This window comes from Manis javanica, chromosome 4 (assembly GCF_040802235.1).
Source record: "Manis javanica isolate MJ-LG chromosome 4, MJ_LKY, whole genome shotgun sequence".
Classification (NCBI taxonomy): domain Eukaryota; kingdom Metazoa; phylum Chordata; class Mammalia; order Pholidota; family Manidae; genus Manis; species Manis javanica.
Genome location: NC_133159.1, coordinates 181,310,632 through 181,325,944, shown reverse-complemented (window position 1 = coordinate 181,325,944; position 15,313 = coordinate 181,310,632). Strand labels below are relative to the sequence as shown.

The window sequence follows — 15,313 nt, the reverse complement described above, 5'->3', positions numbered from 1 at the left end:
GGAGAGGGCTCCTAGAAAACACTCACAAACAGACTCACCCAGAAAAAGAAGATACAGATTACTAAAATCGGGAAGGAGAGTGGGACATTAGCACCAACTTTACAGAAATAAGGAAAGTGCCACGAGCAGCTGTATGTGGACACACCAGATAATTCGGATGAAATGGACACATTCCTAAAACACACAAACTACCAACTGACTGAGGAAGAAACAGAAAATCTCCACAGACTTTTAACAAATAAAGAGATTGAATCAGTCATTCAATCTCTTTATTTGTGATTCAATCAGTAAACCCTCCCAACAAAGAGAATCACGAGCGAGATGGCTTCACCGATGGATTCTACCGAAAGTGTAAACGAGGGTCAACAGCAGGGCTCCTCAACCTTTTCCAAAAAACAGAAGAGACAGTACTTGCTAACCATTCTATGAGGCCAGTATTAGCCTGATACCAAAGCCAGTCAAAGACATCACAAGAAAACTACAGACCAATATACCTTATGAATGTAGATGTAAAAACCTTAAAAAAAAAATACTAGCGAATCCAACTGAGCAGCACAGTAAAAGGACTGTAACACCATGACCGAGCGGGATTTACCCCAGAAAAGCAAGAGTGGCTCAGAATCAGTGTGATGCGCCATACGAACCGGACAAAGAAACAACGATCAGTTCAATCGGAGCAGAAGCAGCTTGTGGCAAACCCAATACCTTTCATCACAGAAGTACAGAAAAACTAGGAACAGAAGGAACTTCCTTCAACCTAAAAAGGGGCACCTGAAAAACCCACAGCCAGGATCATACTCAGTGGTGAAAGACGGAGACTTCCCCCTAAGATCAGGAACAAGACAAGGATGCCCGCCCTCCCCACTTCTGTTCAACACTGTACTCGGAGTTCCAGTCACGGTAATAAGGCAAGGAAAAGAAAAAAAAGGAATCCAGACTGGAGAGTAGGAAATTAAAGAAAAGTTCTACTTGCACATGACATGCTCTTATGTGTAGAAAACCCTACAGATCACACACACGCATGCACAGACACACAGCGGAGCTAATGAAGGAGCACAGAGAAGGTACAGGATACAAGACGCAAAGTCGATTGTACTTTTATACATTAGCAATGAACCCGACAATGAAATTTATAATGAAACAATTCCAGTTACAATAGCATCAAAAAGAATACAAAGTGTAAACAAAGGGTATACAAGACTTGCACACTGGAAACTTCAAATCATTGTTGGAACGAACTAAAGATCTAAACAAAGGAGAGAGAGACCCAAATTTGGTGATTTCGACTCATGACAGTTAAGACAGCAGTGCTCCCCAAATCGATCAGTGTGATCCCCAGCAAAACTCCAACTGTTTTTGCAGAAATGGACAAGCTGGTCCTAAAATTCATGGAATTGCAAGGCACCCCAAATAGGATATACAAAGATGAACTCAAAATGGGTCAAAGATATAAATGCAAGGGCTGAAACTATAAAACTCTTAGAAGGAGATCTTTATGACCTCGGAACAGGCAATGGTCTCTAAGTAAGACAGCAAAGCACAAGGAACGGATGAAGAGACACAGTGGACTCCGGCACATCGGGGAACTTGCAGGTGTCAGAGGACACAACCAAGAATATGAAAAAAACTCAGAAAGCAGAACATATTTGCATATTATGTAACTGAAAAATTCTGATATCCAGAGCACATAAAGAACAAACAGTTCAATAAGAAGGCAAAGTACCCAGTTTAAAAGAGGGCAAAGGATTTGAGATCTGTCTCCCATGAAGACGTACAATGGCCAATAAGCACATGAAAAGGTGCTCAACATGTCATTAGGGACATGCAAATCATATCGCTTCACACCCACTAGGATGGCCAGAGTCAGACACATGATAACAAGTGTTGACAGAGGCGTGGAGAAACCTGCGCATTGCTGGTGGTTGTAAAGGTGCATCTGGAGTGGAAAACAGTGTAGCTGTTCCCAAAAGGTAAGCACGGAGCTACCACAGGACCAGCGATCCACTCCAGGCATACAGCTAAGAGAACTGAAAACATACATTCCCACAAAAACCTGTGCATCAGGGTTCAGAATGGCGTTATTCCTAACAGCCCCACACAGAAACCACCCAGATGCCCTCCCGTGGACGACTGGAGAAACGGAATGCAGTGCGTCCATACAAAGGAGTCAATATTCGGCCAGGAAAAGCGAAGCGCTGGTAGGTGCTAGAACATGGATGAATCCTGGGAACAGTGCTGGAGAGGCTGGACCCGCAGGTCGCACACCGTGTGACTGTCCCGGGGAGGCCTGAGTCTGCACGGCCACGAGGCAGAAGCCCACTGGTGGGGCTGGGGTGCAGGTGGGGATGGGGTGTGATGGCTGACCGGACGAGTAAAAGTTCTGAAATTGGACAGTAGTGATGGGTGCACAAGATTCTGAATATATTAAAACCCACTAAACTGTACACTTAAAAACATGGTGACTTTCGTTAATGTGATTTAAACCTCAAAACAGAAACTACTCGTGTCTGCTCTGCCTGCCCTCACTGAGGTGACCTCTGGGAGCTGTGAACAGCACCTCTAAGCAGGACCCCACCCCCATCCCTGTGGGTGGCTGTGGCCAAGCCCGCACGCCGCTGGTGGGGCTCCCTGCAGGGGCTGCTGCAGACACGGCGCGAGCGCCCAGCACCCCTGGGAAGCTCTCCTGTTAGCGTGGGGGGCGGGGCCGGGAGTCACAGTCCTGCCCGTCCAGCCCTTCCGGGACCTGCATTCTGGGGCCAGGAGGCATGAGGAGCTTGGTAGAAGAGGACTCCACCTCCCGTTCTTCCTTCACCCCTGGCCCTGTGGACCCCACTTCACACGCTGTCACCTCCCTTCTCAAGGACCCCGGCACACCCATTCCACGCAGGAAGACTCCTGTCTGGTGAGGTGGGACAGGTGTCCCCATCGGAGGTGTGCCCAAAGCCAGCTGGTAGAGGTGGCCGCCCTGCTCACTTGTGCCCCTGCTTCTCCCAGGGGCCCAGTCCCTGAGGAGCACCCATTCCTGTCACGAAGGGAAGGAGAAAGGCCGGAGAGGGGCGCAGAGAGAGCACAGAGACCACCTCAGGCTGGCAAACATGACGACCGACTCCTTCTTGAGGCAGGATGAATGGCAAAGTCCTCTGCGACTTCATCATGCTTCTCAGTAGGTCCCAGAGTCCTTAGGGAGCCCTGGGTCCCAGGGATCAAGCTGGCGTGTGCAGGGGCCGGGGGCGTCCCCGTGGGTGGTGTGACCAGCATGTCCTCAGGGCCTGGGCACTCCACCTGCTGCCATGGGGGCAGGGTCCCGGCCTGACAGACGAGCCCCCAGGCCTACTGCCGAACAGGGGACGCGGGGCAGCCTGTCTTCGTGGCGTCCAGCTTTGCTCCACCCGTGCCCTTGTCCCGCGACTCCTGGGTGCTGTGGCCCTCGGGAGGCCTGCCTTCACCTGTGGCCTCTTCTGAGCCTCCCTTGGGGCACACTCCCCTTGGGTTCTGCGCCTTCTGGCTCCTGATAATGAAATGGACAACGGGCAGCATCAAACACAAGAGCTAGCCTGGGGCCCCCTCATGCCCAGGTGGTCCCCGAAGCAGCCACTAAGCTGACCCTCAGAGGCTGCTGACGGCCCAGGCCAGAGGGCCAAGCAGAGCCTGACAGTCAGGGGCTGCGTGCACTCTTTCCAAGGGCCCCTACTCCTGGGGGCGTCTTAGGTCAGAGGCACACCATCCCCCCATTCTCAAGGCAGCTCAGCCAGGCTTTGGACGGCCACCGGCTTGCAGGGAAAGGCCCCCCTCGGGATGGCCCATGGTGGGAGGCAGGCATGCAGACTGCCAGCCAGGTGTCTCCAGCTGCCCTTCGCTCAGGGAGCGGCAGGCAGGTCAGAGGCCAGGCTTGGCATCCCATTAGCGCCCTGTGCCTGTTTCCAGCTGGGGAGCCTAGCACCCGCTCGTGGCAAGGTGCCATCAGACTAATAACCAGTCGTTGCTCCCGAGAGCCTGGGAGGATCCCGGTGCCTGCCCACCGATGAGGAAGTGAGGGCCAGCGACAGAGCCGTCAGGCAGAGCCAAGGTGTATTCCCACATCCTGTCTGTGGAGCCCAGCCCCAAGCCCTGCAGGTGAGGGGACCAAAGCAGGCAGGACAGCTCTGTGGGTTTCTAGAGTTCCCACTGGACACTGACTGCACCCGGGTCCCCGGGATCCTGCTGGTACAACTCTCCTGTCCCTTCAGAGACTGTGCATCCCCTGCCTGGCCCTGCACGTCCGCCCTAAGCCACAGGGCCACAGCAAGGAGAGGCTGAACCACTAGGAATGGCCCACACGGGAAATACTGGGGGGACTCCTAACCAAGTTCCCAGCCTCCCGCCATGCTCACCTCTCTTGTCCTGGAGTGGGGGCCCTGGGGACTCCCAGGGTCCTGCGGATGTAGTCTCGGGAGCGGATGTCGGCCTGGGGAGAGGAATGGCTCCCATGAGAGGGGGTGGCTGGGGTCCCGAGGTGGCCTCCAGACCAGCCCCCACCTGAGCAGCCTGGTGCAAGCCCCCTGCTCCCCCCTGAGAACATCCAAGGCGGCACCGCCAGGCCTGGCCCTCAGAACAGGGAGCACAGCCCCACGGGGTGCGGGCAGGGGCTCTGAAAGGCCCGAGGGAGGGAAGGAGGCGGGGTCCTGGGGCGCCTCCGTCTCAGCTGGGGGTGCCCAGTGTCTGGGCTTGTAGCCCGTGCTTCCTGTGATTTTCTTCTCTAAACCCTCTTCCCAGGGCTCTCCTCAGCCCGCTGGTCTGTCTTCACCTTTGGCTCCTCCTGTCTCCCTGCTCCTGTCAGCGGAGACCCCGCCCCAGGACAGCATCTACGGAGAGTCCTGCAGGGCCACCGGGATGAAAGGTGCTCTGGGCCACAGGCTGGCGTCTGAGACAAGGGGCTGGGGTAGGAGCAGGGACCTTGCTGTCCAGGCTCTTCCACACTGAGGCCTCCTGGGGGCCTGGCCACTCCCACTGCACAGGGGCTTAGCACCCTCTGGGCCACAAGACTACAGGACATACAACTAATCCTGCAGATGCTGTGTTGGCATGGATGGGCAAGCGGGCAGGGGACAGTGGGACACTGTGCTGGGAAGGCAGCCCCGGCAGTGGGAGGCAGCACCTTTCTGCAGCCTGTGCCATCTTAGAGAGCTGGGGCCTGCCGGTAGGCCCCCTCGGCGGACCCACAGGTGCCAGGGAGAGAGAGCGGGCCCCACCCACTCCCATTCTCTCCTGGGAGCTCCTGGAACAGGAAGGCGGCATTGACAGGAGAGCGGGCCCAGGAAGAAAACAGACCAAGAGAAAGCCAGGGCTGCCGGACAGGCTCACCTCACTGCTGATGTGAGGGTGGGCTGCAGGCTCCTGGGCACAGGTGGCTGGCTTTTGGCAGGCCCTTCCCTGGGGCTAGACACATGGTCTGTACTGGCATTCAGATGCCCAGGCACTTTATAGGCCATTCCCCACCGGCAAGGATGGAGGGCAGAATGGGGTGTGGAGAGGACTGACCCAGCACAATGGGGCCGCTTACTCCGAAGGACTGGGGAGCGTTCTTGGGTTTCTCCCTTAAGGTCACACAGATGGAGGGAATGGGGGAGGGCAGGGCTTAGGGGGTGGGGACGCAAGTCACAGGCTTTAACACCCATGCACCTCAGCAGAGTAGGGCCCTGGGTGGAGGCTGAAGCGGGCAAGCGTGCAGGCTGCTGCCACCTAGAGGCGGCCCTGCACACCAGCAGCCCGGAAGACCCCGAGCCCCCAGAGGTGGGGTCGGATGCTGGTGGCAGGGCAGTGGGGCTTCCTAGGGTGGCAGAATCAGAGCAAGGGCCATCGAGTTTCCCAGGTTACCAGCTGGTGCTGAGCTGGGCGGACTGGTTCTCAGCAGTGTGGCCGTGACCTGCCCAGAGCTGAAGCGGCACAGGCTTCGAAAGATGGGGAGCTGTGGGCACCAGGGAGATCTCCGGACCCTGCCTCCCACCCCACAGCAGCCCAGCTCTAAGCCAGGGTCCCAGGCTCGGCTGCAGAAACCAGCGCCACTTACCTAGCTAGCCGGCTCCCCAGCTCCCCGGATGAGTGCAGAGCCGTGCCTAGGGCAGGGCCTATACCCAAGGTCCCTGCGGAAGGCCTGAAGGCCCAGCGCCCCCACTGTGCTCACAGGCTCCCCGCAGCCTGCCCTGCCCCACCTTGGCCCTGGCCACACCCTCTTTTGGGTTTCTGGGCCTCAGTCCTTCCTGCCCTCCCCTCTTCCTCCAGCAGGTCTCTTCCTAAGACTCCGTGGGCTTCTCAGGGACATGCACCGCCCATGGCTGGTCACCCCCGCAGGCTGAGCTCCAGCTCCGCTGAGCCGACTCTGTCACCAGAGTTCTGACCCCTGGCCTATTTAGTTGCTGGGTGACTATGTGCCACACCCCAGAGGCTCCGGAAAGACACACTGATGGTTCCGGCACACGTCCTCCTCAGCACTGCCCAGCGGCCCTGCAGGGGCTGCCCAGCAAAGGGCAGCTGCTCCCCCTGACGCCAGCTGGGCAGGGCAGGCCCTGAGGGACTGGCTGGGGGCTGGCAGGATGCTGTGCCACCCATGCTGTCCGCTGGCTTTCCCAGTGACCTGGTACCTGCTGCAGTAGGCTGGGAGGCTGAGCGCAGGAGCACGGTGGAACCTCGGGCCCTGGCAGGAGCCCCCAGGAGCTCTGCTTCCTCAGTCCTCCCCGGTCCCAGCTTGGCCCAACCAGGCTCTCCCACAGGTGCTGGTGCAAAGGAAGACGAGGGGGTGTGGCGGCCACCCACCTGCCGCACAGGCTCTGGAATCCGGAACTTGCAGCACCCTCGGGTCAGGCGCACAGCTGCCTCCAGGCTCACCTTGTGGCCCACAGAGACATAGAGGGGCTTGGTGCTGTGGTCATGGCTCTTCAGGGCCTGGGACAGCAAGGTGCAGTCAGGATGCTGGGGAACAAGCCCTGAGGGCTGGAGGACTGCAGGCCCCGGGGCAGGGTGGGGCGTGTGCTGCCCTGAGGCCCCCTCAGCACAGCCAGGGCTGGGGAGCCAATAAAGGCCCAGGACACACCTGGGCCACAGTGGCCGGGAGATCAGGTGGGCACGTGCCAGTACGTGTGTCTAAGGGGCCTGCTCACCATGCCCAGGATGGTCCCGGAGCCTCCCATCAGAGGAAACGTGTCTCCCCCAGCTCGTAGAAGTCGTATCTAGAAATAGGGAAAAAACTTGGAAAAACTATTTTCTTGGTGAAGGGCTGAAGGCACACCTGTTGGTTTTTAAAAGCTGAGCAGCCTGGTGCCCTGCTCATGCCCATCCCATAAGCCGACTCGGAGTTCGGGGAGCCGCCCCACCCGGCACTGGCCACCTGACAGGCCCTTGGAGCTTGGCTCTCTCCTCCATGCTCTGGACAGGGAGGCAGGGCCTGCAGGAGGGGCGGCAGCCTGCCCAGGCCACGTGCTGGTCAGGGATGGCCCCAGCCTCCTCCCCTGGGGGCCAGGCTGGGGGACAGGCAGGTGCAGTCTGGGGGCCGGAACCCCTTCCCGCTGCTTTCTCTCCAGTTAGCAATTCGGGCATTTTGATTCGACCTAACATTTTTAGGGGGTGGGGAGTGGCCCACTGACGGTTTGGTCTGGGGTCTCTGTTAACAACTGCTCTTGCAGACACAGGATGGCCCAATGGGTGAGACAGACATGGTCTGTGTGTGGCACCAGCTCCCTCCTGAGCGGGGTGTCACATTCCCAGGGCCAACCTTGGGGCTCAGAGGAGGGAAGTGCCAGGAGGTGGGGCAGGAAACGAAGGCTGGGTAGATGGTACCTCACCTGAGCAGGGGCCAGGGGGCTGGGGCGGGTTAAAGGACTGAGCACCAGGTAGGCTCCAGAAGGGAGAGGAACTCGGAAGGTGCCCTTCCAGCCACACAAATCTGTCACCATGCCCTAACCCCCTGGGAGCCACAGGGAGTGGGTCAGGGACCCAGGGAGTGCCAGCAGGAAAGGACTGGACCAGAGGTTCCCCACAGGGCAGAGCGCCCCCTCTGGGCCTGGGTGCCCCAAGCCCCACCTTGGGCAAGACGTTAGGACCCCTCACCTTCTCCTTGTGCAGGGCGTTGTTCTCCAGCCCATCCACCTGCAGCAGTTTCTTGGCCACCCCGACACAGGGCAGGTCTGTGAGGATGCCGAGGTGGCAGGCCACCCCAAAGCCTACAGGGGCAGACGAGGGTGAGGCTGGGGCAGTGGGGTGGTGAGCCAAGCAATCTTCTAGAGGTGGTGTGGGGACTGGGGACAAACCAGAACCTGCTCAGTTTCCCGAATGAACAGAGGCCTGTCGGCAGTCCAAGGGCTGGGGAGCCTGGACTGGAGGCCCCAGCCTGCTCTTGGCCGTGGCCCCTGCCCCAGTTTCATGGTGCCAGGCTGGGGCACAGGCTGCCTCCTCTCTGATGAGTTAGGAGCCTAACTAGAGTGCTCACGATGCTTCACTCCACTTCCTCTGTCATTTTCTGCCCCTTGCATCCTCTTTCCCTTTGTGGTTGCGGGTGGGCCTCTCTGTTCCCTGCCTCCCCCCCACCACACACCAGGACCCCTGCCAGGCAGCCCACACTGCAGGGACTGGGGCCCTGGCTCAGGGCTGGCCCGCTGGTCCTGGATGGCATCCCGGGCAGCACGTGTCCGTCCCGTGGCCCTGGACCCAGGGGCTCTAAGGCATGGCGCCACCCCTCCCCACTCCCTCTGGGGCCTCCCTCCCTCCCTCAGTGGTCCTCTCCCCGGCCGAGGTGCTGGCACCCAAGCAGGAGGTACAGGCCCATGTCAGTGTGAACGGGCACCCGTCTGCTCCTGGCTGGTCTGGGGCAAGGGCGCAGGGCAGGCAGCTGGTGGGACCGGCTAGCTGGGCGTGGGGCCCTGTGACTTCTGGTGTTGGTCAGGTCCAAACTGGCAATGGCTCCTGCGGTGGGCCAGTGCCGGGTGCTGGGGGAGGCCAGAGGGCAGGCAGGAAAGAGGCGGGGTGGAAGAGAAGCAGGCTTCTTTACTGGGTGGGTCCTGACGCAGGGCACAGGGGTCCGTGGGGGTGGTCAGAACCACCTCCATCCCAGTGTCTTTCCCACAGCCTCTGGGGCCCTGTCTTTCAAGTGCAGGATTACCTCGGTGGTGGAGCACACCGTTTCCATCCACAAGAAGGACCTGGAAGAGCCGCGGGGGAAAGTCAGTCAGCTTGCTGTCCTTTGCCCATCAGGCCAGGACGTCCTGAAGGAGGAGGGGTGGCCCTGCCATTTCTGGGGCCCAGCTTTTTGGGAAATCTTAGCCCTCTCCCTCAAGGCAGAAGTGCATTTCTGCAGGAAGCTCAGAGGCCCCTCTCCCCATGGACGCAGTTGAGGTACCTGCCTGGGGCATGAGGTGAGGCTCCCTCTCCTGCAGCCGCCGCACTGCGTCCACCAGGAAGGGCACCTCTCGGAAGGCCAGGAAGCCTGACATGTAGGGAGCCGTCAGGCTAACCATCCGGCAGTCCTCGTACACCACCTGTCACCGGGCGCCTGGTCATGGACAGCACGGTCCTCTGCCCTTCAACCATGAGTCCTTTTCACTACCACGTCCTCTCAGCTCCTAGGCCTGCCCCGGGGCCCCCACCCCTCCTCACCTACCCAGAGGAAAGTACACGGACAAGGTGGCCTGCCCTGCAGATGGGCTGAAGCCGCAGCCATTTCAACGGTGCCCCCCACACCTCAGCCAGACCAGACCCTTCTGGGGTGCCCCCTTTGTACATCAGAGCTGACACCTGCCCTCCACCCCCATGACTAGAAAAGGCCAGGTCTTCAGAGAGGAGGCAACGAGAAAGGCGACCCCAGCTTTATGAAGAGACTTCAAGTACTTCAGGAAAGGACAGGCCTGGCGCCAGAGCTAGACAACCCGAGAGAGAACAGGGAGCCCGAGGGATCGGAGAGCCTAGAAGGGTTAAGTTCAGGGCCACGACTGCAAGAGCCCCGGGGTGTAGGGGCGGGTGCCCCGGTGATGGCATTCAAACTCCCACCCAGAACCCCTCCCTGCAGGGGGTCTACGTGTCCCTAAAAGAAGGGAGTATGTCCTCTTAGGGTGCAGGCCAGTCTTCTCCTTCCAACATCTTTTATCAAAGTCACCAGAAACTTATCAAACTGCCAGCTCCCGAAGTGGCAGGGTCTCATCTGACGACGGACGAGAGAGTCTGACCCACAGGGACCCCAGCAGGCTGGGGCGCCAGACTCCACACAGGGCGACTGTTCACAGGGACACATGGGACACTCAGGGGTGGCCTGCGTTCTCAGAGGACGATGACGGCAGATCGCATCAGTCTTGCACAAGCTCCAGAGAGCAGACATCCACAAGGGGAGGAGAAAAACCCCCAACCCCATGCCAGTGTAAGCGTGTTACGGACGCACCTATGAAGGGAAATAAAAGCCCGGACGAGCAGAGCCAACCCCAGACTGCACTGGGCTGGCAGGCATGGGATGGGCGAGGTGGGGCGGGGGTGATGGGGCCTAGTGGTGAGCCTGCCGCAGTGAGACCTGGGGGGCGGCCCCCGCAGGGGGGCCTAGAAGAGAGGCCTGGAAGTACACTGAGCCAACAGCAGCCTTTCTCAGAAGAGGCTGCTTCTGGGGAGGGGCAGCTGAAGCCTGGAGGGTGGCAGTGAAGCGAGGCCAGGAAGTGTAACGTCCTTCAGGAACAAGAGTGTCAAAGAACCGGAGACACGCTGGCCATCTTCTCCTCTGAAAAGGACACTGTTTGTTGGGGTGCCTCACTTCACTGTCCTTCATGATCTCAGACACCCAATAAGCCACCCCAAACCCAGCCCTCTGGTTTAAATACAGCTCAGTGAGCAGCGAGGTCGCGCGCCGCCGCAAGAGTTCAGGTGGCGAGGCCACAAATGCGACGGCTGGCAGATGCTGCCCACCCAGCGCCGACGTGCAGCAGAGGAAAACGACGCTTAAACAAGTGGCATATCAAGAAGAAAACAAGGCAGAAATTCAAAACTCAGAACAGAAACGGACAAAAAAACCTGAAAGAAAACCCAGCATGCATACAACTGAAGGCAAACGAAACTCGGGAGTGAACTAATACTCAGAACCATGACCCGGAAACACTCAAGGAGTGAAAGAGCTGATGCCCCAGAGTCAGCAGACTGTGAGCTCGGGGAGGCCGACTACGGACACTCAGCTCAAGACGCATCTTAGCTGCGTGAAGGGTAAAGAAGTCAAGCACCGTACTGGGCGAGAAATGAACCAGCCCACAGTAAACATGACCAAAAAACAACAGTGGACGTAACACAGAATATGTTAAAATTTACAGATCAGAAAACCAGACGAGGCCAGCTTTCAGACATGGGACAGTCGGGAAAGTGTGACATGGAGTGGGGTTATGGCTTTTCTGAGGTGATGATGACGCTGCTGTCACGCAGACGGATGTTCTACATTCTGCGGACAGGCCAGTTGATTTGCTCAAGTTTGCTGTCACACCCTCAAGAAGACACCCAAGCTGTTCGGGACACGCACAGAAAACCGACAAAATTCAGCAGCTGAAGCTAAGCTGAAGGTCTAGAGCATTCAATGTTATTCTTTCAATTTTTCAGTACGTTTACACATTTTTTAAGTTAAAAATCTGGGAAAAGAAAAAATCAGTTGTGCAATTAGCATCTGGATGGTTAGTAATCTCCATGAAGATCTGCAGGCTCCAACCTAAGTCAGCCATGTGGTGCCCCTAAAAACTGTCTTAAGCTGCACTTACAGAAATGCATGTGCATGTCAGGCCCACGTGATGTACACACGAGCCTTACCAACCAAGAGGACAGCAGAAGTACAGAGGTGAAGGAGCTGGAGTCACACTAGCAAGACTCTTAGGACGGGGCAGACAAGAGGGGGCACTGTGCAGACAGTGGGAGGTCTGCTCCGTGCTCTGCTGCCGTACCCAGAATCGGCAGGTAGAAGCCACACACACTTCAGCTCCGTGCTAACCAAGAGTCCAGTTATGGAATGGGCTCTGCTGTAAGGCCACCATTTGTCAGGGATGCTGAGGATGCTGCAGGGAAGGCAGACCAGCGATTACCAGCCTGGCTTTGCTTTGCAATCATAGGGAGGCTTGCTTAGAAAAGCCAAATCCCAGGCTTTACACTGGGGGATTTTTTTTTTTTCCTGCAGTAAAGGTGGTGGGGCTCTGCAATCTTTTTTTAAAACAATTTTGAGATATAATTTACTACCATAAAGGTCAGTTGTGTGAAATATGTAATATTTTGATATTTACAGCTGAGCAACCATCACCACAATCTACTTGTAGGAGGTTTTCATCACCCTCAATAAACCTTGTAGGAATCTGTGTCTCTTAAATGCATTTCCTGGTGACTTGGTTGCACAGATCCACAGTTGGGTGACCTGAGAGCCATTGGACCAGACTCTTTAACCCTGTCACTTTAATACAATATGAGAAGTGACTTCAGGGCACATACAGGGGCCCAGGGCAGAGTGAGTGGCGGTTAATTCTGCAGCTAAGGAAAGGCACAGCACGGGGGGACATGGGCACCGGGCCCCAACAGGTGGAGACGGAGAGCGGCTCTGTTCATGTACTGAGGGCTTGGCAAGGGCCAGCTGTGCACATTGCTTTCTGTATCTGACCCCATTTATTCCTCACAGCTCTGGACTGGGTATCAATACTGAGGTCACCCCTGAGTCAGAAAAGGGGAGATGGAGGCCAGGGGCTGGGGGTGGGGTGGGGAAGTGGGAGCGGCAAAGCCGAGGCAGGAGCCCAGGCAGCGTGGCTGTCAAGTCTGTGTCTCTGCCCCCAACACGGCTCTATAAACTGACCAGGGACCTGGCAGGGCAGCAGCTCTGGCTCCTTCACCACCTAGATCCAGATTTTAGCACACAGCAGGTGCTCAGGACATTCGTGCTGAATTTTGACTAAAGATGCCCTCCAAGTAAAGTGCAAAGACATGGAAGCAGGGAGATGCCATCTTTGGGAGCTGGCAGGGCAACAGAGCAGGAGAAACTGAAGCTTTGGAGCAGTTTTCCTTCTCGAGCTCTTCTTTAGCCAAGGTTTCCTGAGCTGTGCAGCCAAAGGAATCGCAGGCATATGTTTGTTCACTTGCACATATATTCAAGTGTGTTCTATGTGTCAAGCATTGAGCTAGATCCTAAGGCTACAAATGGTGGGCAAGATAACATAATTCCTACCATCACGAAGTTTACTTCTGGTAGACAGACCAGCCAATTCCATCCTGGTGCAATAAAGGGGAAAGAGAGGGTGCTGGGAACAGCTACTGGTCTTACAGGGCAAGGGGGTGAGCTTACTGGAGGACCCAAGAGATGAGCAGGGGTTAGCTAGGTGAGGAATATTCCAAGAGAGGTAACGTGGTTGCAAAGGTCAGGCAGGCAGATACAGCATGGCATGTTTCCAGAATCCTAAGTGCTGTGTAGTCCGGGGAGAAGAGTGGAGTGTGGAAGGTGGAGCCTATAGTGTTACATTAGGCAAGGTCAGATCGTGAAGGACCCTTACACTTGTCAATGAGGGTGACTTTTATTTAGGGAAGCCACTGGACTGGTCAGGTGGTCACATCTGCTTTTTAGGAAAATCCCTCTGCTGGCAGCATGGAAAAGGAACCACAGGGCAATCCCAGAGGCAGGGAGCCCCCTGAAGATTCTGCTGATCACCTACAGGTGGGGTAATGATGGCACAGCCGGGAAGGGGGCATCGAGGATGCAGCCTCTAGCAACGTTTAGGACAGAGAAAAATGGAGCCATGTGTTACTGGACACGTGGGGTCTGGGAAGACAGAGATCTGCCGCTTGGGCAACTTGGGGGTGCGCAGCTGCGGGTCACTGAGGAGGGGAGCCCAAAGTGACCATCAGCTTTAAGTGAAGATCGAGGGTTAATTCAAACTTAAGTCGCAGAATCTCCTTTAGTTTCTGCCCGCCCCACCCCCTTCCCGAAATCCTGCAAAAGGAGAAGCCGAGTTCTACCCGGGCATCGTTCCCAGCGCCGGAGCCCCGCCCGGCCCACCGACGCACCCTGGGCCCCGGCAGGACGGTTCCGGCTAGCGTTCCCCCCGGGGTTACCTCCAGCTCGGGGTAGCTGAGCACCACCAGGGAGGCACACGCGTTGACACTGTCGCCCTTCACAAAGGACACATCCACGCCCCCGACCCTCTGCAGGCCCGAGAAGGCAGGGTCCCGCTGCCACGCCTCCGTGTCCCGGTCCACGACGCGGGCCTTCAGCTGGGCTTGCTCCCTGGGGACAGCACACGTCAGGTGGGCCTCGCGGCCCAGTTCTCCCAGCCCTGCGCGTCCGAGCCCGCGGGCTGGGGCTGCTTCTCGGGACCCTCCCTGTCTCACGCGCCCTGCCCTGGACCTCCTGGCCTCACATCCCCGCCCCCGGGGCCCAAGACTCGGCGCCGGAAGTGAGCGCCGCGACTCCGAGGACTCCAACGTCCCGCAGGCCCTTCCGCCCGCGCGCCGGAAGCGGCCGGGGTTACGGGTCGGGGGGTGCGGGAAGGCGCGTAGTTCAGCCCCACATCTTGCGCGTATCCCACCCGACTACCGTTTCCAGAGCAACAGGGTTTCCTCCGGCGGCCGCCCCGCCGCCTCCCGGGCCATGGCACAGCGTCCGGCGCCTCTGCATCGTCACTTCCGGCGGCGCTGCCGCCGGCGCGCGCTCGTTGCCATGGCGGCGCTCGCTGGGGCGCGGGGCTCCGGGACGCCGCCGCCTGGCGGCCGGAGGCCCTGCCCGGGACTCGAGCGCGTCCGCTCAGCCTGGGCTGCCCCCCGGGCGGACGCCCGCACGCCCGCGGACCCAGGGGCGCCCCAGGCCGGCGTCGGGGCGGCCCTCCCGGAGCGTTGCCCAGCCGGCCCGCAGGCACACGGTGGCCTCCCCCCGGGGCCGGCTCCTCAGCCGCGCTGACACGGGCACCCGGACGGGAGGAGGGCAAACACTCGCGCCGAACCAGCACCAGCACTCGGGGGCCTGCAGCGAGGAAGACCCCAGGCTTCACCACCAGTCTGCGACGAACGGACGGGGGTCTGGGCCGGGCGTAAATGTGGCGACAAAGCCCGCTGACACCGCCGTCGGCCCTGAATTCCTGCTCCGGAGACACGGCGGTCGCCCCACCCTCCGGTCCTGGCGGAGTCCCTTTCTCCTGGGGGACCTGGGGTGAACCGTGGGGGAGCCAGGAGGGCCCTTCCCGCGCCCTTCGCAGGCTCCCGAAGCTGAGGTCGTTCACAGGGGCCGCAGCCCCATCACCCCGCACCCGTTTCCCTCACTGTCCTCACGTTTTCAAGGACAGGACCCAGCCCTTAGTGGGACCACACTCACAGA

The 15,313-nt window shown here is 58.5% G+C and overlaps 1 protein-coding gene across 7 annotated transcripts; it reads right to left on the bottom strand.

The window, feature by feature from the left end:
• Positions 1-1,081: 1,081 nt before the first annotated feature.
• On the bottom strand, positions 1,082-14,656 carry ENDOV (endonuclease V). 7 transcript variants are annotated; one of them, XM_017642466.3, is made up of 9 exons: positions 14,540-14,656; positions 14,059-14,230; positions 9,365-9,503; positions 9,128-9,167; positions 8,080-8,192; positions 7,134-7,202; positions 6,790-6,861; positions 4,371-4,444; positions 1,082-3,508 (listed from the first exon to the last, which is right to left on the bottom strand). In XM_017642466.3, exons 1-9 carry the CDS (start codon positions 14,593-14,595, stop codon positions 3,443-3,445), a joined length of 801 nt encoding a protein of 266 aa, XP_017497955.1. In that variant the 5' UTR covers positions 14,596-14,656; the 3' UTR covers positions 1,082-3,442. The 7 variants fall into 7 exon arrangements, with proteins under 7 accessions (XP_017497955.1, XP_017497950.1, XP_073092156.1 ...); XM_017642461.3 differs by having other exon boundaries at positions 6,790-6,918; positions 9,365-9,451; XM_073236055.1 differs by having other exon boundaries at positions 9,365-9,451.
• Between the last annotated feature and the right edge of the window lie 657 nt (positions 14,657-15,313).

Bases quoted from the DNA above. Each gene is read 5' to 3' on its own strand.
- ENDOV (XM_017642460.3), bottom strand. From the start codon at position 14,595: ATGGCCCGGGAGGCGGCGGGGCGGCCGCCGGAGGAAACCCTGTTGCTC. The intron at 7,203-8,079 runs GTGAGGGGTCCT...CCCTATTTCTAG, and splicing joins ACGCCCTGCACAAGGAGAAG to ATACGACTTCTACGAGCTGG. The intron at 4,445-6,789 runs GTGGGTGGCCGC...TCCTCTCCCCAG, and splicing joins TTCCAGAGCCTGTGCGGCAG to GCCGACATCCGCTCCCGAGA.